Source organism: Rutilus rutilus (genome assembly GCF_951802725.1).
Source record: "Rutilus rutilus genome assembly, chromosome: 22".
NCBI classification, from domain to species: domain Eukaryota; kingdom Metazoa; phylum Chordata; class Actinopteri; order Cypriniformes; family Leuciscidae; genus Rutilus; species Rutilus rutilus.
Genome location: NC_140227.1, coordinates 5368979 through 5392442, shown reverse-complemented (window position 1 = coordinate 5392442; position 23464 = coordinate 5368979). Strand labels below are relative to the sequence as shown.

At 37.0% G+C, this 23464-nt stretch overlaps 1 protein-coding gene across 2 annotated transcripts in view; it reads left to right on the top strand.

Moving 5' to 3' along the window:
* LOC311281695 (protein FAM107B) overlaps positions 1–19263 on the top strand; it is a 32491-nt gene extending 13228 nt beyond the window's left edge. Inside the window, exons 2-5 of one of the 2 annotated variants that reach the window (XM_084394874.1) lie at positions 52–109; positions 7631–7862; positions 17301–17457; positions 17602–19263. In XM_084394874.1, the coding sequence (XP_084251000.1) occupies positions 52–109; positions 7631–7862; positions 17301–17457; positions 17602–17718 (564 nt within the window). In that variant the 3' untranslated portion in view covers positions 17719–19263. Of the gene's footprint in view, positions 1–51; positions 110–2032; positions 2249–7630; positions 7863–17300; positions 17458–17601 lie in introns of those variants that run through there. The other variant, XM_084394875.1, reaches the window with a different exon arrangement.
* Positions 19264–23464: the final 4201 nt, after the last annotated feature.

Below are 23464 nucleotides of genomic sequence, written 5' to 3'. Positions count from 1 at the left end.
TTTTTTTTTCTCTCTCTTCTCTGTCTCTCTCTCGCACGACGCACGCATCAGAAGGGATACAACATTGAGCAGCAGAGTGTGAAAAACGGAAAACACCTGAATGGAGTGGGTAAGTCTACACTCACGCGTCCTTGAGAACAATGAAAGCCGCCCAACAGCCCTGCAGAGGAACAATGCAATGTTGCCACGGCTCATTCTGTTCCACACAAATGTCTTTGACCTTGTTTCTTGACACGTCACGGCTGAGTCAAAAAGACTTCCGAAGTTCCATGCTTCTTGATGTAAAATAATAATAAAGGCATTTAAATGTATCATGTGCCACTGGACTTGAAAAGTTCTTCATTTGATCTAGGAGCGAAGACAAGAAAGAACCTGTTTTTAATAGATTCGCAGGCATAATGCGAAGTTTAGTTGTTTGGCAAGAAACGCCAAACTTGTGCAATTAATATAGAATTGCGATCAAGTCGAATTTATTTTTATAGGGCTTTTCACAATACACATTGTTTCAAAGCAGCTTTACAGAAAATCATGATGTTAATGGTTATAATATCTTAATATCTTCATGCCTTATAATGTAGTCGCATTTAGCAGATTAGAGCTGGCCAATAATATAGTTTACGTTTTGCGATAATACAAGGAATCAAGAAGTTGAGCTAAATTGGCTTAAATATATATATATATATATATATATATACTGTATGTATCCAACTTTATATAGAGAGCTTTGCGATAATACAGTTTACATTTCTGCGACGATATAAACAATTACACAGCCGAGATTTGCTATATACAGTAGTACAGTATATATTGCTATATGTGAGTATACTCTATGTATGCAACTAAAGTAGGATGTACTATACACTGTAAAAAATTTGTAACACTCCCAAATCAAAAATTTCAATTGACCGATAACATCTAAATTTTTCAATTGGCCCAAGTGAAAATCTCTACATTTAATTTTAGAATTTACAGAATTTCACTTGGGCCAATTGAAAAATTTAGATGTTATCGGTCAATTGAAATTTTTGATTTGGGAGTGTTACAAATTTTTTCCAGTGTACAGCTTTTAATATATCCCTGACAATAATATAGTTTACATTTTTCGACGATATAACAATCAAGCAGTTGAGACTTGCTAAATAGTATAGGCTACTACCGCTTAACGTGAGTTTACTGTATGTATGACGGTAAGATTGGATATACTTAGTAGATAGTAGTTATTCTTTATTAATTATTAAGTTGTTAATTAATCTGATCACGGTTATGATTATATATGATGATTTGCAACAGCTTTGAATGACTTAATGCACAACACAACGAAATTTAAAAAGCAAACACAAGTTAAGCTCATCCAATCAGAATTTAGAGTCAGAACTACAGCGTCTATTTTTATAATATTAGTTTTGAGTCTTTTATTTTTAATTAAAGAAATAAAATCACAAAATAGAAAATATCGTGATTGCTTTCATTTTTTTGGTTTGCACCAAACACACATGGCTATTTAATAGCCTATATAAAACTGTTTGTTTTTTCTGACAAAAATAAAAAGATTGTGATATACTGTTACAATGATATGAAATTCCTCATACCATGATATGCAATTTTATAGCTATCATCCAATTTCTTTCCTCTTATATAACTAACAAATCTCCCACAGAAGCCCTATTTCCAGTGTAAAAAAAAAAAAAAAAAATTCCATGGATTATCAAGTTAAGATGAGTCTGACGGTCATGTCCAGAGATGTTGTTTTGTGTAATCTTGAATGTTAACATGAACATTGCGCGATCGTAAGATGATTCACTCTGTATGTGTGTGTGTTTTTTTAATTGCCCAGTGTATGAGTTTGTGAAGGATGAAAGCATTTTGGTAGTCTAATGGTTAATGTGAGATTTAGCAGAAGCGCGAGAGAGGGAGAGATTAAGCCCTCCACTAATCCCATCGGACTCCTGAGAGAGAGAGAGGGTGTGTGAGTGTGAGTGTGTGTGTAAAAAATAAAGTTGGGAGGAGCAGGAGGGGCGTATCTTTGAAGCCCAGTGGTCACATGACTGTTGACACTGTGAGAGAGGAGGCATGTGTGTGAAGAACAGCAGAAACTCAAAAGAAACGGCCCTCACATAAACATGTAGGATATCTCACACACACACACACGCACACAAAGGCAACAGCAGGATGGACCAGAGAGTTGAATACAGTTTGTATCCCCCTGAGGGCCAGCCCAGCAGACCCAGAGATGTACTTGTTAAGTCAGGTAAGACAGATACAACAGACTGTGGCTGAGATTACAGGATGCTGAACCGATGATGCTGTATTGTGCAGGAAAACTTTACTAGGAGTGTATTTGAATACCAATGATAAGATAATTAATAGATTTGTAGTATTCATTGAAATTCATTATATTATTACTATGTAACAACTCAGTTACAATGTAGTAATTACAGATGAATAAACTGTTTCATATGTTATATCAAGATACATTCACACTGATGCATTTGTCATGCTTTGCAACAAAAATAAAATATGATCTCTGCCTGCTTTAAACTAAAAATCTCTGTTTTTAGAGTTAAATGTATAATGTTTTTAAGAACAAGCTGGTGTAGTATATAAAAGACCAACTAAGAAGGCAAAATAATGACATGAATGACACTTAAAGAAATCAGTTTGGTGAGAAACAGGGAGCCATGCTTTCTCTGAGCAACTTGTTACTCATGGAGTTTTGCTGCACAGTGAGGCAACAGACTTCAAAAACTCTTTGATTGCCATTAGAAATGCACCATTTGACATTTTCTGAATTGTACTTTTGTCAGCTGGTGGTAAACTTGTGGCAATTTCAGTGTCAGTAACATAGGTTAAGTGACAAGAGGGATCATCTTTCACAATTTTGTTGTTGTAATGTTTTACCAGCAGTATCTTACTTGTGTTTGTTTTAGCCGAAAAGCACAAGGTCCACAATGTATTTCTGCCTGACCATGATCGACACCAATAAACCCAGCTTTGTGTATTTGAACAGTTATCTTAAATCATCCATCTCAGAATACCCAGCTTTTAAACAAACACGCCTTTCACCAACATATCTTGGGAGTCTATTAAGCAATTTCTATATGAATCAAACCTCAAAGGGATAGTCACCCAAAAATGAATATCATCTTTTACACACCATAAGGTTGTTCCAAATCCGTATGACTTTCTTTCTTGTGTGAAACACAAAAGAATATATTTTGAATAATGTTTAACTGTTTTTGTCAGTGAGGTCCAAAACATCATTGCACCCCACTGACTTTCATTGTATGTTTTTTTCCAAATATATTTTTGTGTTTTCTACAGAATAAAGAAGTGCATGCTGGTTTGGAACTACACAAGAGTGGGAAAAAAATGACAGAATGCTCATTTTTGAGTGAACTATCCCATTATATTCTATTATATTCTATTCAGGTATACTGACATAAAATAGCTTAGGAAAAAGAGAATGATCCAAGTTAGTCATAGAAACTCTTTTTATTTACTCTTCCAGTCCAGATTTAGATGCTTGAAATAGGTTATATTGTGCTATTGTGCTTAGAGACTGCTGCGTTGTTTCTTGCTGGGCACCTTTATAATGCTAATTCCCTGTCTGAGAGCTGTGCCTAAATTTTATGGCTTGCCAAGGACTAGTATTCAGCAGGGATTATGGGAAATGGCACCGCACTTCCACACAAACACACCCATGGGAGAATGGGATCCCAGGGCATCCTCTGAGAATGCTGACGTCGCCATGACAACTGTCAGCATTCTATTTGTATACAATCCAATGTGGGAACAAACTAACTTCTTATGTAACAGGGATTTTTTTGTATAAACAAAAATGGTATTTTTAATACTGAATGCCTGGTGCTCAACAAGACAATGTGCTGCATTTTATGTGATGTTGAGGAATCTAAACTGTGCTACCAGTATTGCCTTAAAGGGATAGTTCACTCAAAAATTTAAATTTGAACACAATCTGAGTTAAATTGTAAAATATCCTTGTTCTTCCCAGCTTTATGATGGGAGTGAATAGTAACTGAGTTTTTGAAGCCCAAAAAATGCATTTATCCATCTTAAAAGTAATCCATTGGTTCCAGCGGGTTAATAAAGGCCTTCTGAAGCGAAGCGATGCTTTTTTCCCACACAGCAACATAGTGTCGGCCCACATCAGGTACACATGGATTCCACACGGCCCAGATGTGGGCCGGATCTGAGCAGACACTATGTTGCTGTCTGGGTTGTAAGAAAAATATCCATATTTATAACTTTATAAACTATAATCTCTGGCTACCTGTAACGGCCGTCTGCGAGTCTAGTCTAGACCCCATGCATGACGTAGGATGTAGGAGTAGCGTAAGCTTAGGTGAGATTAAATGCCTCTCGCGGTTCAAACAAACAGGGCTGGGCAACAAACTCAAGCTCCTCCCACATTTCTCTTTAAAAATTCTCGTTTTAGACTTCTAATTCGTGAGCAGTGTTTTGTTTTGCTCTATCCTCTGCGTCAGGTCGGGTCAGAGGTCACTCTTCTGCAACTGTTAACAGAAGCCAGTCATTATAGTTTATAAAGTTATAAATATGGAATTTTTTCTTACAAAAACGAAGTTTGTTTTGAAGTTTGTTCTTTTTAAATGCTAAAATAATCCAAATTCTCTTCAAAATAATTGTGGATACTCTGCTAGGACACCTGTGTGATTCTGAGGGGAAAATGACTCCATACATCCACTAAATATCAAAGAAAAGTGCAGTTCTGAGAGCATCATTTATTTGCCACTTCATCTGGTGTTTTATAATCTAAAGCAATTTTTGTAAACACGCTCACTTTTCTGAAATGATCAAAAGTGTCCACTTTTTTTCTTTTTTTTTGGACCATTGTATTTCAAAGAGCCCATGGTACTGTACTTTCTTGAAAGGGTTAGCATATTAGCACACTTTTAATTTTAGTAGTCCTACTGAATGACTTTTGGTTATGCTGGGTATAAGGAAACACCTGCTGTAGCCACACAAACAGACACCACACAAAATCAAATTAATCCCACAATGTATCATGCAATTCTTGGAAATAGACTCAGATCTGATCAGCAGAAGCCCTTGCCTTTCCTGTCTGTGTGACTCCAGGGTTTGTGGGGGATGTTGATAAATACATTATGCCCATAATAGAGGGATATTCACTTTCAGAGCAGACACAGTCCACCGTCTGTTGCTCTTCACCATGTTACTGATCCCTAATCGATGAGATCAAGGACAGGCTTCCAGAGACCCAGATTATGGAGCAATACAAAACATTTTGTAGCGCTTGTGCATATGTGTATGTGTAAGTCCTTTTATCCCTACTGAATTCTATCTGTAAGCTCTGGATAAATACACAGAAATCGTTTGTATTTCATAACCATGACGCAACATTCTCGCAGCACATAACATTGAAGTGGGCCACACATATGCTCACTTTGCTCAGTTAACAGCAGGCAGACATTGCAACACATTCATTTGCAAAAAAAGCAATATTTGCACACACAAACATGAAAGGAAACAAAATGAAACATATTCTGGTGATGTTACAGGCTTTAACTCAGGTGTCCACTGAACAAGATCACTTGAAATATACTTAACTGTCTCACAGAGACAGATATTTTGGTAACACTTTACAATAAGGTTCATTAGTTAACATTAGTTATTGTTTTAACTAACTTGAACTCACAATGAGCAATACATTTGTTACTGTATCTTTGTTAATGATAGTTAATAACAATACAGCTGTTCATTGTTTGTTCACAGTGCATAATGTTAACAAACACAACCTTTGGTTTTACTTTTAATAACGTATTAATAAATGTTAGAAATTAATATTAACTAAGATTAATAAATGCTGTAGAAGTATTGATTATTCTTAGTTCATGTTAACTCAAGTAGTTAACTAATGTTAACTAATGAAACCTTATTGTAAAGTGTTACCGTGAATATTTATATTTCATATTACTTTTTTATTATTCCATAGCTACATAAGCCCACATACTGTGTAGACTCTCTGACTTCCTTGTGCCAACACGCTCTCTGACTCTGGATTCATAATATCTCATAAACATGAAATATCTATTTTAATGGATCAACAGCATTCGGTATGGACAAAATAAGGTCCATATCAGTGATGTTAATCCAATGGACTGTGAGAGATGAACTTTTAGCTTTATTTTTCCTGATGCATATGACATTTTCTTTTCAAATTTGAGCAAAATTGTGTTTATCTTTTGCCGTTAGGGGAAGTGAAAATTATTTCGAGAGCAGTTGTCAACTGTGCAATATATAAAACTTCTGTAGATCTAAAACTAGATTTTTTCATTTTCTGAAAGAAAACGTGTTGTTTGTCCCTAACAAATGCACTGAATGATAAGCATGATAAGCATGTAACCCACAATACATTGTGTATTGTGGGTTACATGCTTATCATGCTTATCATTCATCTGGAGCATGAAGTGAAGTGAAGTGAAACGTATAGTACTTGGATGGTTTGTTCCCTTACAGAGAGTATGAGCAATAATAATAGTGATAACATAAACTGAGAATATAATAAAAAAAGGATTTAGTACGCAAGAGACACAAGGGTCTTTAGTTCATAACTTAATACTTAGAATATGTAAAAAAAAAAAAAAAAAAAAACGTTGGTGTAAACTTGCTGACCTCTGGGCTACAAATACTTTCACATGCATGAATTCCCTTCATCATCTTACCTGTCATCATCAACATCATTTCACCCCTGTCCTCTTCTCATGCACTCTGATTGAGAAGTGCTAAGAATCGAGCTCAGCTTTTTTAATATTGAATGGTGGAGACTGTCTCTGGTTCCTCCTCCAAGCATAGCATTGTTCTGAGCAAGCTTCAATGCATATGACACCTGATCTGCTGTCACTTTAGCATGGATCACTGCACTTTTAATCTGTCCTATCCTCAGAGCAGTGTCTTTATGCAGTTCAGCTGCAGGCTTGCATTATGGATATGGATACAAGTTTGTTCTTTAGTGGAGATGAATTACAAACTTGTCTGAACCAGTACTATTTAATAACCTACTTTTCTAAACGTACTGACTACCCTGAATTCTCTTTAAGCAAAATATTTCTTTCTCTCTTTTGATTTTTAGGGTGAAATATGCCAGAGTGTGGTATTTATTCAATTTCAGGGTGAAAAAAACAAAAATGTTTTACAAGTAAACTATCTTTGGGGTCAGAAAAGATCATTCACATCAGTGCATCGTCTGCGTGTGATGGTGTGTTAGAGGTCTGGTGGTGTAAAAATTCTCCAAATAGCTGGAAGAAATGAAGGTAAGGAATTTCCTCCCAAACCCAGAGGAACGTAAACACTCTGAATTCCACCTGCTACTTTCAGGAAACCTGCTTCGGCTCACATGGAATCATTTAAACTGGAGCAGAGACAAGTAGTGTATGTTGTAGTCGTGTATGTAGATGCTTGTTCTCTGATGTGGGTTGTTTATGCTCCACCATCCCACTTACTGCTGTTTATTATGTTCTTCTTTTGCGTCATTCTCTGCCTTTCTTCTCACAGTTAAAAGAAGTCAGGAAGGGAAACCTTGCTTCCTTTCAATAAAATCCTTCCTCTCACATTGTTTTCTCTCTGTTCTCAGCCTCAGCGTATGCCGATATTCAATGGGAACAGCCTCATCAGCCGAGAACCCCGGACAGGGATCCATTTGGTTACCCTCATCGCGAGATCCCCCCATTGGCCAGTTACGCTCCTCAGCCTGATTACATGACACCGGATGATGATCTCATCAAGCCCAAAAAGCTGATTAATCCTGTGAAAGCCTCTAAAAGCCACCAGGAGCTTCATCGGGAGTTGCTTATGAACCAAAAACGGTATGAGGATACACAAGTGTACAGTACATACACACTCATCTGCTAAATGACAGGCAATGCTCACATTAAATCCACAAGTACCAGATGTGGCCCGGATCTGGGCCGACATTATATTGCTGTCTGCGTTACCAATGTAAAAAAGTTAAAAGCTGCAGGGAAGAAGGAGGTGGGAACTAATAATCATTCAACATAACAACAAAACGAAAGTAAGGCGGCAGCCCCTCATCGACGACTTGACGCATTCATAGTTACGTTACATCACTAAATCATGGAATCAGAGCCGGCCCGAGGCATAAGCGAACTAAGCGGCTGCTTAGGGCCACCAGGGGGCCCCCAATCGATTTTTTTTTTTTTTTTTTTTTTACTCAGATTTTTTTTTACATATTAATTAACTTAAACAAGTGACATGAATGAATTAATGACTAATTCAAGACAAGAAAATTCTGATTTCATGATCAATATACCTGCCTACAACTGCTGCTGTGTCTGCCAGTGTTTGAGTCACGCGCATAACCTCGCGTGCATAGACAATTCGTGCGCAAAGTCACGGTAATGTTAAGCCATGTCACAAAATTTTTATTTGATCAATGATTGACATTTAAATCAATGATTTATCCTTTAAATTTAATAATATTCAGAACAGAACAAGAATAAAAAAATAACTATAAACAAGCCAAAACGAAATAATTTAAAGCGAAAGTGAAAGTAAGCGGCGTTGGGCTCACGTATCTCTCTCATTAGAATCAAAATGTTTCAACATTCGCGATGTATTTGGATGGTAAACTATTCGTTTACCAATATCGTATTGTTTATCAATACGTTCCAATATCGACGGAAAAAAATTCACACGCGCAAAAAAGTGCTTGGAAACATCGCAGTGGAGCGGAGCTTACGCTGAATGATACAAATTGTATTAGCCTACTGACTTTTTAAAAAGAGCAGCGTAATTTTTATATGTTAGGTTGACTATTTTATTATTATATTTTATTACGGCTATAATGAACATACTGCGATGTCAAGATTACAATGCTGGAATGTTGTGTGTGTGTGTGAGGCGCGGGCGCGATCGAACAGTGGAAACATAAAAACATACTCCGTCATGTTCATACAAGACATCATTCAAACTGCAAAGTGTTGCAAAACGTTGGAGGATATTGTGCAAATAATTTACTTAATGTGTTTTGTGACAGTTTGTTTTCAGAAGTTTCAAAGAGTTAGTAAAAGAGTAAAGAAAAAGTTTAAACTTTTTATTTAAGTAGGCCTATCTATTTTTTATTAAGTATTTATTTTGTATTAATACATAACCTCATTGTATTAAGTTATAATGTAACATTATAGTGTGACATTTGTGTCAATAATCGTCAAACAGGTGACTCAAATTCTGCTTAGGGCCCCCAAAAGGCTCGGGCCGGCACTGCATGGAATGGCATAGTTTTAATAGCGCCGTGTTGTAAGGTAGTGTTTATCCGACCCGCAACCTGCACAACTAGGATTTAAACCTGGCTAATCAATGTTCCAAAAATTAGAGATTTATTTTAGATTTGTCTCATTTTAAATTAACGCTAAAAGCTAAGATGAGAAATTTACTTCAGAAAGAAATGTACATATGCTATGGTTAAATAAATGTTCAGTGCTATCTTACAAAAAATCCTTTTCTTTTTTTTTCACTCTATATAGTGTTGATATGGCAACTAGTAAATATGTAAATAAGTGAATAAACAAGTTACTTCACGCTAGCATGTGTGGAATCTTTTAAACCATGTTGGTGACAACTGGCCCCGTTAGTTGTGCCCCGCTCTCCCCCAGAGATTAAAGTTTGTTAGTTTGATCTCTGAGCTCCTGAGCAAGATATTTAACTCTAGGTGGCAGTCTCTGCAATACATGTTTTGTAAGTCGCTTTGGATAAAAGTGTCTGCTAATTGACTACTTACAGGTAAACGCATAAGTTCAACCAGAGTTGGAGATTTTGGACAGGATAAACATGTGCTGGAATGATGGTCACTAGTTGGCTACTTACTTTCTCAGCACATCTGGACAATTTTTGATTGATATTTAGAAAAATGTTTTGTTATTTTGAACAACTTTAAAGGAGCCGTATGTAAGATTGTGGCCAAAACTGGTACTGCAATCACTTTCAAATTACTGTAGAACGGTGTATCCCCTCCCCCTCCCCCTCCCCCTCCCCCTCCCCCTCCCCCTCCCCCCTGACTCAAGGTTGCCAGATAGGCTGCAGGATCCAGCAGGAACGTTTGTAGCTGCAGCTGTGGTAACTAGAGCAGAGCTGGCAACCCGGATGCCGAAACACTACTGACTTCGTGATTGGTAGATAGGTGGAGGGTGGCTCTTCAGGCCAAAACACAACATGACAATATCAACATCAGTTGAGGGCTGCAACTTCACTTTTTAAATGACAATATCCTGGCCGGACTACTGTTGTCAGTGATATAAGTATTTGAAATGAACATGATTTCTTAATGTCTAGTGACATATCAGGGCCATTTTATGATTAATTGTACAGCTCCTTTAATATATAATTGTAAACTTACTAATTTTTTTTTTTTTTTTTTTTTTTTGCAATGGAGCAAATGACTTAATGGTAACAGTTTATTTTGATGGTCCCTTTCGAACATTCTGTTGACTATAACTGTGCAACTACATGTCAACTAATTCTCATTAGAGTATTAATAGACTGTCTGCTTAATATTTGCTAACTCTTTATTGTGATGGTCTCCCAATTCTACTGACTATAAGTAACTTTGCAACTACACGTCAACTTATTCTAACCCTGACCCTACCAGTCCACTAATACTCTACTAATACTCCAATGAGAGTTAGTAGACATGTAGGTGCAAAGTTACTTATAGTCAACAGAGTGTGTTAAAGGAATCATCAAAATAAAGTGAAACTGACTTAATAATTTCATTACTTTTTGTTGGTTTCAGCAACAATAAATCAGTAAGCAAAAAATAAACCAAATTCTCCAAGTACTGAAACAGAGGGCCTTCAGTTTTTTTTTTCCTCAGATTCCATGCTGTCTGTGCTAGCACTTTGATTAGCATTGCACAGTAGCTTAGTAATGTCACCCCCCACTTCTATAATACCAGTAAATGTGGTAAAGGTGAACACACTCCCTCTGTCTTAGCAGAGGGGTCTAAAGCCCTCAGGAGTGGCAACAGAACCCTTTTATCCTTCCCCCTCTTTCCATTCCTCTCTTTCCTAGACACTTTAGGAGGTTTAAGATTTAAAGAACGCAATGCTCAGCCAATTAGAGATATAGTGTTCACATCCCACGCGGGTCCTGCATTGTGTTTTCACACAGGGGAAATGAGCACTTATCTAAAGTGGCCAACGATAGAGCTTTGCTGTTTATGCCGCAGATCCTGTGACACAGCAAACCCAAGAACTTAGAGTGCTCTTGAGTGCGTTGTCATTTTCAGCTGTGAGATTTTAGACAGAAACAGGTCTGTAGTGCACAACAATGTTGGAGAGTAATTAAATAAGTCCACGTACATATTGTGGCTACATACTGTTGTCACTCATAATCTTGTTCTGTACACAGATTTTGGTTATCCATGCAAGTGTTACGTGCATGGCAGTGTGTAGCCTAAAAGTAGCATCGCTAATTTGCACTGCGATAAAACATCACATTCTGAACTGGACAAATGGGTATTCTGATTCATTTTAGCATTCTTGTAGTAGCTAAATACTTTTTTGCTTGCAGCTATTGGTGCATTCAAATCGTGTTGGAGTGATTGCATTTGCAAGTTGATAACAATGAAAACAGACAATGAATAACAATTTGTTTGACTTATCATAATGTATTCTAATTATAATGTTGATGTGACCATTTTGTTTGTAGCTCAGTTATAGCTCATTCAGCTGGTTTATGAGGAAACAAATTTGAGTAAATTAAATTTCATATTATTCTCTGTGACAATACAAAAATGATAAAATATAGATATAACGCATTAGTTAAACATCTAATATGAATCTTTTTGGTAACACTTTATTTTGATGGTCCCTTTTGAACATTCTGTTGACTATAAGTAACTTTGCTACATGTCAACTAACTCTCATTTAGAGTATTAACAGACTGTCTGCTTAATATCTGCTAACTCATTATTGTGATGGTCCCTAACAGACATTCTACTGACTTTTAGTAACTTTGCACCTACATGTCAAACCCTACCAGTCCACTAATTCTCTACTAACACTTTACTGAGAGTTAGTAGACATATAACGTTACTTATAGTCAACAAAATGTGTTAAAGGGACCATCAAAATAAAGTAAAAACATATTTTTGTTCTTATTTACGTCAGGAAGTAAATATGAAAATAAAATTCTCCAGCAAATCCATTTTATCAATTGACCAAAATCACCTGAATGCCTGCCATGTCATAGTTATAAAAATCATATGTATGAAATGTCCAGGTTGGCTTGAATGTGGCATATCCTCATGCAGTTCTCAGCTGGTTTCCAACTGAAGCTAAGCTGGATTCAGCCTGGTCATTTCATGGATGGGAGACCTCGTAGTGAAGGGGGTACTATGGCCCGGTTTCACAGACAGGGTTTAAATTAAGCCAGGAATAGGCCTTAGATAAATTAGGACATTCAAGTAGCTTTTATAAATGTGCCTTAGAAAAAGCATTACTGGTACATTTTAGTTCTATGACTAGATTTAAGCCTTGTCTGTGAAACCGGGAAAAAAAGCATTGTCCTTTGGCTTAAACCAGGATCCTGTCAATTTGTAGGTTGTTTTTTGATCTGCTTCCTGGCAAAATTTGCTGGTCTCTATCCATCATGTCTTCCTAATCATTTCCATGCACATAGATTAGCTAAATCACAGTGTTCCTGTCCCAAACAGCACCCTAAGCTCTCATGGTCTTCTTCTGAGTCTATACTTTCGTGACACAAAGCTGCTTTGACTGTAGGAAAGAAGTCTGCTGCGGAGCTCGTATGGATTAAGGGCAGATAGCAACTGCAAAGGGGACACTCGTGAGCACCCTTCTGAAACCTAGAATGATAAACGGGGGGTTTCAGGGCTTATCAGTTCTGTTCCTAAAGGGCCACGGCCTGCAGAGTTCAATCCTAAACCGAACACACTTGACTGTAATGATCAAGTAATCCTAAAGACTTTGATTTGCTGAATCTGATGTGTTTAATTAGCCTGGAAATCCAGACCTAAATCTGAAAGATTAATGGTCTGGCATCGACTAAAGAAAATCGGCCAGCTCGAGGGGCAGTACCAAACATGCATTGAAAATCTCACTGCACACAATTGGATAACACTACAGCCAATCACAACAAGCCCCATACGCTTAGCTACCCGCGGAAAACGCCCTTCTTGCAAAGGAACGATTCGAGCGGCGTCTTCTGTTCCTCTTTTAGATAAAAAGCCAAGTCTAACTCATTCATTGTAGCGGTCAAAGCCGTTTCAAACAACTGGTGTTCATCCATAGCCATCTTGCAATGTTTACTAATGACTTCGACGTCACAGCGCTGTCGTCATCTGTTTAGCTCGCCTCTGGCCCGCCTGTATCAGATAACCGGATGTGATTGGTGCAGCTTGGATACAAGGGCATATTTAATGAGCATCATTACTAGACTCCAGAGTAAACTCGCTGAGCAAATTCAATTTGTGCTCTCGCGAGAACTCTGGATTTCCAGGGTAGTGTTTAATTAGTGTTGAAACTAAACCCTCCAGGTCATGGCCCTCTAGCCCTGTCCTATGATCTTGTGGACTTAACACACATGCTGCAGCCATTGTATGCAAGGATGCAAGTGCACATGAAGTGTGCCATTTGGGACAGAGCCTCTGTCTCATCTTCACCAGTGGTCGGTGGGAGTTCCTATGCATCATCCAGGGGTGCGTTTGCCGAAAGCATTGACCATAGCCAACTATGGTCGCAAGTTCCGCCATTATCAGCATAGTTCAATGAGTCTGTGTTTCCCGAAACCATAGTTCCAACGAACATTCGCAAACAGCATCGCAAAGTTGCGTGGTTGGAACGACAGCTCTCGACCTGTGGTTAAAAGCATAATTTCTTGTTTACATGACATCTGGACTTAATAAATACTTATCTTGGGCAAAATAAGCAAGCTGACATTCAGTGCAATCTGTATCTTTTATTTCGAATACATACAAATGTCATTTAGGTCCTTTAGTTTGTCAAGAGATTTAAAGTACTGTTTTTGAAGAGTGCGTATGTGCGCACGAGCTCTAGTACGTAAGAACGAGCCTATGATTGAATCTGGAAATAAATTCAATTAAATGAACACAGCGTGATTTATGATTCCAAACCTCATCACAAGTCAGATTGTGGATTGATAACATTCAGAATTTTCCATTGGTAAGAGGAGGAGTTGTAGTCTGTCCAGCAGGTTTAATCACTATGGTAGTTTAGCTATTTTCAGTTATAGCGTTTCAGGCTATCGTTTTAAAATAGCTTCCCCAACACTTTAATAATTGCCGGAGCTAAAATTCTCAGGAAGGTGGACCTCTGGGAGCAGGACTGGACACCGTTGACTTTGACCAACATGTAGCACCAGTACTAATCCAGCTATCTCATGTGCTAAGACTAATAGGAACCGATGGAGTTGCAGACAACATGAAAGGAGGGCCAATTTATTAGAGGCTTTCATTACAGAGAAAAAGTCACTGTTTGTGTGGGTACATTCATTAGTGTGTGCACTCTGTTCCACTACCAAACACTTTAAACCACAGAGAGCTTTCTGGCACAGTGCCATGTCGGCCATTAAGCAAGTATCTTTTAGTTACTGTTGGCACTTTTGCCTCTTTGGTGCTGAGAGACCCTGCAGAAGATAGTCTAGAGGACATTAAAAGAGAGAGAGAAAGGGATGGGGATCTCACATCCACACAGATAACAGTGGGCATCAAAGGTGGCACAGGGTGGCAGAGGAAAGCGCCTCTTTTCTCAAGCCTTCTCTAGATAAGCCTTTTTATTTGGCAGTGATGTAGCAGAGCTCTTTACGATAAGTTTAACTAAACACTGAAAGAAATCAGTCAGGAGAAGTGATGCTAAAAGGAGGCACTAAAAGGGGAGAGACACATTTGGCTCGTATGTCACTGTTAGCCATGATAGGAAAAAAGACACCATCTATGGATCATTTCAGGAACAGGTCGATGCCAACGATCCGAGCAAAGGTTCAGCAAGTGAGTATTCATAGCCGAGAGCTGAGATAGGGCCAAAGAGCAGCGTGTTATTATTATGAGGAGCTTTCAGGAGCCGTCCGGGGGCCTGATGTCTCTCTTGTTATCTTCATTAAATGTCCCTTGTGTTTATTTGTTGTTGTCTGGCTGTCTCTTCAGCTTGAAGGACACCATCTAAATTAACAGGGATGCTTATTGGAACTCCCACATCTGCTGAACTCCCCACGCGCACACACACACACACACTTCCTTCCCCTCCTCTCAGCACCTGTGGCGCCACCTCCCTGCGGAGAGAACAAGCTCACACGTAATTTAATTATCAGTCTGTCTGTATGTGTGAGTGTGGGTGTGCATATGTCTATCCTGGCACTAAAGTTATTAATTATCACGTGTGTTAACAGCAGCTTGGCATCTTGAATAAACGGTTGTGAGAGCTTACGCAGCATTGGTCAGAATTGATGGAAGATTCATATATATTCAGCCAAGCTGCACTTAGACAAACAAGCACACAATTCTGATGTCGGGTCTGTCAAGATGAGCCCATTGTAAATGGTATTAGCCTTGACTGTGACTAAGATGGAAAGTTACAACACTGGCAACATGAAGGGTAAAAACAACAGGAAACTAATGGATATTCTGCCACGTTTACAGTCAAACAGCTCTACATATTTCTATAATAAATTTTTTGTACATTCACACCTTTTCTGTTATTAAAAAAACAAAAAAACAAAGCACACATATCTGATTAGTGACACTAACATGACAATACTGACACCTGCTGGATGACTATGGACTGCATCAGCTGATGATGTGTTTTCTATTCTATTCTATTCCATTCTCATTTTTATTTATTTTCTTTCTACCTTTTCTATTCTGTTTTTATTCATTTTATCTACTCTATTCTTTTTTATTCTGTTTGCTATTTTATTCTTTGTTGTTGTTTTTACCATGTATTTGCTATATTTGTATTGTGATATTTAATTATTATTTTTAGTTGCTGTTTTCTATTCTATTTATTTACATTCCTTTCTTTTGCTCTGTTTGTTGTATTCTAATCTTTGTTATTTACATTCTACTGTGGTCTATTGCTTTCTATTCTATTCATTTCCTTTCCTTTGCTCTGTTTGTTGTATTCTTATCTTTTTTCTTTCTTTTTTTTACATTCTACTGTTGTATATTGCTTTCTATTAAATTCCATTCCATTCCATTCCTTTCCTTTCCTTTCCTTTCCTTTCCTTTCCTTTCCTTTCCTTTCCTTTCCTTTCCTTTCCTTTCCTTTCCTTTCCTTTCCTTTCCTTTCCTTTCCTTTCCTCTATTTGTTGTATTCTAATCTTTGTTTTTTACATTCTACTGTGGTATATTGCTTTCTATTCCATTCCATTCCATTCCATTCCATTCCATTCCATTCCATTCCTTTCCTTGCCTTTCCTTTCCTTTCCTTTCCTTTCTTTTCCTTTCCTTTCATCTATTTGTTGTATTCTAATCTTTGTTTTTTACATTCTACTGTGGTATATTGCTTTCTATTCCATTCCATTCCATTCCATTCCTTTCCTTTCCTTTCCTTTCCTTTCCTTTCCTTTCCTTTCATCTATTTGTTGTATTCTAATCTTTGTTTTTTTACATTCTAATGTGGCATATTGTTTTCTATTCTATTCTATTCTATTCTATTCTAATCTATTCTATTCTATTCTATTCTATTCTATTCTATTCTATTCTATTCTATTCTATTCTATTCTATTCCTTTCCTTTCCTTTCCTTTGCTCTGTTTGTTGTATTCTAATCTTTGGGGTTTTTTTACATTCTACTGTTGTATATTGCTTTATATTCTATTCCATTCCATTCCATCCCATTCTTTTCCTTTCCTTTCCTCTATTTGTTGTATTCTAATCTTTGTTTTTTACATTCTAATGTGGCATATTGTTTTCTATTCTATTCTATTCTATTCTATTCTATTCTATTCTATTCTATTCTATTCTATTCTATTCTATTCCTTTCCTCTATTTGTTGTATATTATAATCTTTGTTTTTTACATTCTAATGTGGCATATTCTATTCTATTCTATTCTATTCTATTCCTGTTTGTTGTATTCTAATCTTTGTTTTTGACATTGTACTGTCTATTCTTTAGATTTTCTAATTCTATTCTATTCTTTTCTATTCTATTTTAAATTGTATTTACTTAATTTTTTTTATATTATTTTATTTTATCTAATCTAATTTCCTCTGATTTCTAATGTATTCTTTTATTTTATTTGACACACCTCAGAGGTATTAGTGTGGAGAGCAAGCCAGAACTGCAGCGTGTGTTGGAGCAAAGGAAGAGAGAGCAGATGATAAAACAGAGAAAGCAGGAGGAGGAAGCCAGGAGGAAAATCTCTCCACTGGAACAGGAGCTTCTCAAGAGACAACAGAAACTAGAGGAGGTAGAAACCATACAATCTCAAGCTCAATATCCTCTTCTTGTATATCAGAGATCTATCATACTAAACCCTCTTTCAGATGAATATCCTGTTTAGCTGCAAAACACCAACCAAATATGCGCTAAATGTGTGTGTTTTGTGCTTTAGCTGGAGAAGGAGCAAGCAAGTGTGGAGGACAGCAACTGCAGCGCCCCGGAGTTCATCAAAGTTAAGGAGAACCTGAGACGAACGTCCTTTACGAGTTCTGGAGAGAAGGAGGTGTAGGGACACAGACTGGATCCAGATGTGTGTGTTTGTGCACAGCCAGTAACATAGAGACCTAAACACTGATCTTCTCTACTGCCTGTCTCACACCAACAACACCTTCAGCGCTCTCTGGAGCATGTTCAGAGAGGACAGAGATAAAGACAGGACCCAAAGAACCTCTACATCTTCACTTCATCAAGAGCTTGATGCTCAAGAGGTTTAAAGAGACTGTGACGAGAAAGAGTGTGTTGTTCTTTCTGCTCTGGATTGGACACGATGGGTTAAAGATTAACTGTCCAGGCTGCTTGTGTGTGTGTGTGTGTGCGTGCGTGTGTGCGTGTGTCTGTGTGTGTGTCTGTGTGTATGCATGGATGGACAGCTATGTTCTGGTTCTGTCACATTAGATAAAAAAAAGTGAAAACAAGGTACAAGGAATAGTTTCAGAGTGAATAAACATTTCTATTTCCCTCTAACCGAAAGGCTGAACATTTATAAGGCGACAATTAGACGAACATATCAGTATTATAGACAAATTATTGCTTACCAAACCGCCAAATATTTGTTCACTGCCTAATTTTAAACGTTGTCTCTTACACTTAACAATCAGCACTTGTCACTTTTAAATGAAAATATAACAACTACTATTGTTTTCAGCCTTCATCATCCTTGATATTAAGCTGAAAAAAAAAAAGAACATAACATTGATCATTACTACAGTGATGGCTAAAATGATGATGCACCATTACAAGAAGCTAACTATTTAATTCGACACGTCAGAGAGTTAAACCTGTGTGAAAATAGAGTTGTCTGGTTTGTGCTTATTCCAGTGCCTTTGTTTAAGTAATGCAACAGTATGGGCTGCCTGACATGGTTCAATGTATGTTGCACAGAATTTTGTTCATAGTCTTTATGAATCTTTATGAAATGTTCCATAATATGGGTGCGTATCAGGAAAAGTAAAGTTTCTTTCAAATGATTTGCTGCTTCATTGTTTAAACAAACATTTACAAATGAAAAATAGAACACAAAGCATTAATGGCTGAAACATGTTTAAAGTGCTATATGTTCACTCTCAGACCATTTTTATTTTTTTATTTTTTTAAGCTGCAGTCCGTAACTTTTTTGCGTTAAAAATTATCCCAAATAAATTTTTGAGCAAGTACATAACCAGCCAGTGTTAACGGTAAGCTTTTCCGCGGGGAAATTCGAGCATGTCTTTGCGTCATTACGTCACATCTGTCCACATAAAGAAGAGTCTCGGCTATGAGTGTGAGGATGTTGAAGGTAGAGATTCATTGCCTTTTCTCACAGCACTCGGTATAATTAAACTTATGAATTTAATGGCGGATCCAAAAAGGTTCAAACGACAATCACCAGTGACAACTGGAGATTCACCCATTGTAAAACGCAAAAGACTTCGGAGTGGCTACAGAAAAAAAGAGACTGCAACCGCGAAAACAAGGATAAATATCAGAAGGGCATTAAATGTAGTCAGGCAATGCTGATGTTGTTAACATTAACAATTTGAGAACAAAGTATAATTTGCATGGTTTGAAGTGATGTGATAAGCGATCGTTAGATTTAATCAGTGCGATTTACTGCAATGCTTTTTCCCCTTGGTCAGAACAAAAGTGGATGATACTTACTTGTTCAGATGACATTTTCCGGTGAAAGTTTTAATGTTGGTCATACTTCCAAAAAGTAGAGTCTGTGATCCCGAATGACAGAATCCACACCGGCGCGGCGACTGACAGCCGCACATTCTCCTCAAAACATTGGATTCGTCCGCGCTGTGCCGTGCCGAAGGCACAACCCACGTAAAGTTGATAATTCCGCGAATAACTGCAATTGCAGATTTCGAACAGAGATGGCGACAAAGAGGAAAAACTACGGACTGCAGCTTTAACATAAGTCATGTTTCCATTTTTTCTCTGTTTTAGATTGTTTTAAAGTAAAATTGAAATAATATGTAATTGCTGCCTTTTCTGGCCCCTAAAGCCATTGGATAATACAACAATCAATGTGTTACTTGACTACAATTCAGTGTTTATTTACTTATGTCAAAATCATAAGAAAATATAAGAGTAGGCTATATTTTTTGTAGCTTTAGCCATGACCTTTTGATTCTTATAAACAGAGAACTTACACAATAAATAAAAGGTACACATGCTTCATATAAATAAAATAAAAAATAAACGTACATTTTGATTTTGTCCCCCTTATTTCCTGACATTACAGTTTTTCTCGATTGTTTACACACATTTTCTGAAAGCATGCCTCATATTCTCAGAACTCTACACACAAATCCAAAAACACACACACAATGGGCAAAACCCCTCAATTCTCCTGCAAAATGAAACTTTACATTCAAAACAGTGTTATTTCTTCTCAAAATGGTATTTTGTTTTCAAATGACACACACAAACCATCATATGAATAGATATTTATAAGAACCAGTTGAACACTGATGTGCTCAATGTAAAACACTATGATGAATGGACTTCTCCATTCATCATAATGACTTAGGCCTTTTTTTGTTCAGTGTCACACTTTCTACAGACAGTACATACATAAGTGTGTTGTAAAATATCTGAGAATATTGTTTTTATACTCAGAACACACAAATACACGGTAACGTATATATTTTATTTTCCCCACAAAAACAATGTACACAGTGTACATCCCAACCAACACAAAGTAGGACATACAGTGGTCTACATACAAAACAACAGAAGAATTTACTGTATACTGTTACAGTAATAAAAAAAAAATCCAATGTTGGCCTTCATTGCTCCATTGAAGAGCTGACCTGTTGCCCTTTTATGCTAAAGCTCTGATTGCTAATTGTAAAACTGTGTGACGGGTGTTTGCCCATGTGATGAGGCAGTGTGCATATCTGAATGGCAGTGTGTTCCTTGTGAAAACAAGAGATTTTCTGCATGAAAATTGTGCCAAAAGCAGAGAATGGTGTGTAGTGTTTTGATAAAAGTGTGTTTTAGAACTGCAATTTGAGTGTAAAGCAGGAATTGTGCTTGTAGTTTAGCAGAATTGGTTCAGGGGGTTGGTGAATGAGTTACATGTTGTGGTCATTGTGTCTAAAGTACCAGAAAATGTGTGTAAACAATCGAGAAAAACTGTAAATAATTAGTTGGTATTCTTTTATTCAAACAAATACCAACAACAACAAAAATTTTGCTAATTTTTGTCGGCTTTTTGCAAAACACACACTTGCAAAGAAAACCATCTACATGCACCAACAAGTTAACAATAAGCTATCAAGTTCAACTCTGTTCAATGCCAGCTCCCTGTCCACAGGGCCAGGCTTCCAGAGTGTGTGTGTGTGTGTGTGTGTGTGTGTGTGTGTGTGTGTGTGTGTGTGTGTGTGTGTGTGTGTGTGTGTGTGTGTGTGTGTGTGTGTGTGTGTGTGTGTGTGTGTGTGTGTGTGTGTGTGTGTGTGTGTGTGTGTGTGTGTGTGTGTGTGTGTGTGTGTGTGTCTGTGTGCGTGCGTGCGTGTGTGTGTGTTGTGAATTTTAACTAGCTGCTCTAAAAGTGAAGTGATGCTACAGGAGGTCACAGGGCCCGGTTCAGGGTTATCATGCTCGGTTTCACTTTAATGGGTCCTCGGTGGAGTTTTTTTTTTTTTTTTTTTCACTGATGGAAATTCTCCATCTTGCCCTCCATCCAGCTTCTCGATAGCTTCTTAATTAGAGGGACAGGTAACACTATATCCCGAATCACAAGACCCTTTGTCCACAAAAACACGCTATCCACCTCTAATCTGTTTAATCCCTAAGAATCTTCAGGATCCGATTTGTTGTGCTCTAGTAAACAAGGGCTAAATTGTTTGACGCGAGGCAGTTGTGAACCTGAACTGAACGATGGCACACCTGAACTACATGCAACACAACAGCCTGAACATGGACACTGTGTTTTAGGGAGACGCTACAGGTGCAAATGCAAACCAGGCCAACGCACAATGCATCTACTATGAATCATTCATGTGATTCATTTTCATTTTAAACCAAATTAATAACTGATGTAAGCTAAAAAAATAATAAATGTAAAATGTACAAATTAAATGTAAAAAAGGAGTGACAGAAGATAGTTATCGCACTTTCAGTGAATATCTCAGTTTTATTTTTGATAGTTTGTTCACACAAAATCTTAAAGTTACACTACCATTCAAAAGTTTGAGGTTGGTAAGATTTTCTAATGCTTTTGGAAGTCTCTTATGCTCACCAAATCTGCATTTATTTGAGCAAGAATACCGTAAATATCATTACAATTTCTAATAACTGTTTTTAATATATATTAAAATGTAATTTATTCCTGCGATCAAAGCTGATTTTGCAGCTTCATTACTCCAGTCTTCAGTGTCACATGATCCTTCAGAAATCATTCTAATATGATGATTTGATGCTCAAGAAACATTTCTTATTATTATCAGTGTTGAAAACAGTGTTGTTGTTGTTTTTTGAATTCTTTGATGAATTGAAAATTCAAAAGAACAGCATTTATTTGAAATATATATTTTTGTAACCATATAAATGTCTTTCCTTTACTTTTGGTCAATTTAATGCACACTTGCTGAATAAAAATATTAATTTCTAAAAAGAAAATCTTACTGACCTACATTTTCGAAGAATATTCAGCAATTCAACATAGCATTTAATCTGATGGTTGCAATAGATGTATTAATTATTTGTTATATTAACGGTACGGAAGGAGAATAATCAGTGAACACAAATTTTCTGCATTTTTTATACAATAGAAATCTGTATTTATAGTTTTATAGATTGTGAACAGTAAAAAAAATCCATGACATTATTGCCCAGGAAAAGGATAAAGTTTAATGACCATATAGTGGTGTGTGTGTAGTCACACTATATGGAGTAAGTTGTCATAAAGAGTCCTTTTATTAAACAGCTTATTAGACTTTTCAGCAAAATACAACAATTATGAAACACAAAATGATCTATGAAACACTGAAAATGTAAAAGTTAGCATTCAAAAAATATCACATTTTGACCAAAGGATAATAATAATTGAAGAACTGTACAAAATTATAACATCTAAAACACATATAATGACATACCCCACAATTTAGTTCAAAAATAGCCTTAAAGGGTTAGTTCACCCAAAAATGAAAATTATGTCATTAATGACTCACCCTCATGTCGAAGAAGACCTCCGTTCATCTTCGGAACACAGTTTAAGATATTTTAGATTTAGTCCGAGAGCTTTCTGTCCCTCCATTGAAAATGTATGTACAGTATACTGTCCATGTCCAGAAAGGTAATAAAGACATCATCAAAGTAGTCCATGTGACTACAGTGGCTCAATCTTAAGTTTATCAAGCGCAAAAAGTAAACAAAAATAACGACTTTATTCCACTATTCATTTCCTTCTCTCTGGGCCTCGAGTGAGTTCACGTAGTGTAATAGCGCAGCGCTTCTGTGTTGTACGTCACACGTAGGCTCACTATTGGCCGACGCTGGTCATGTGTGTGATGCGTGTGACGTGCAACACAGAAGCGCTCTCGGACTAAATCTAAAATATCTTAAACTGTGTTCCGAAGATGAACGGAGGTCTTACGGGCTTGGAACGACATGAGGGTGAGTCATTAATGACATTTTTGGGTGAACTAACCCTTTAATATCACTCTTTTATTGTATTCATATTTGCCCATGCAGCGGCTATTACAAAAATGTTACTATTTAAAAACAAGCAGGCAGAGACATTTTAAGCCTATATTTAAGTAAAT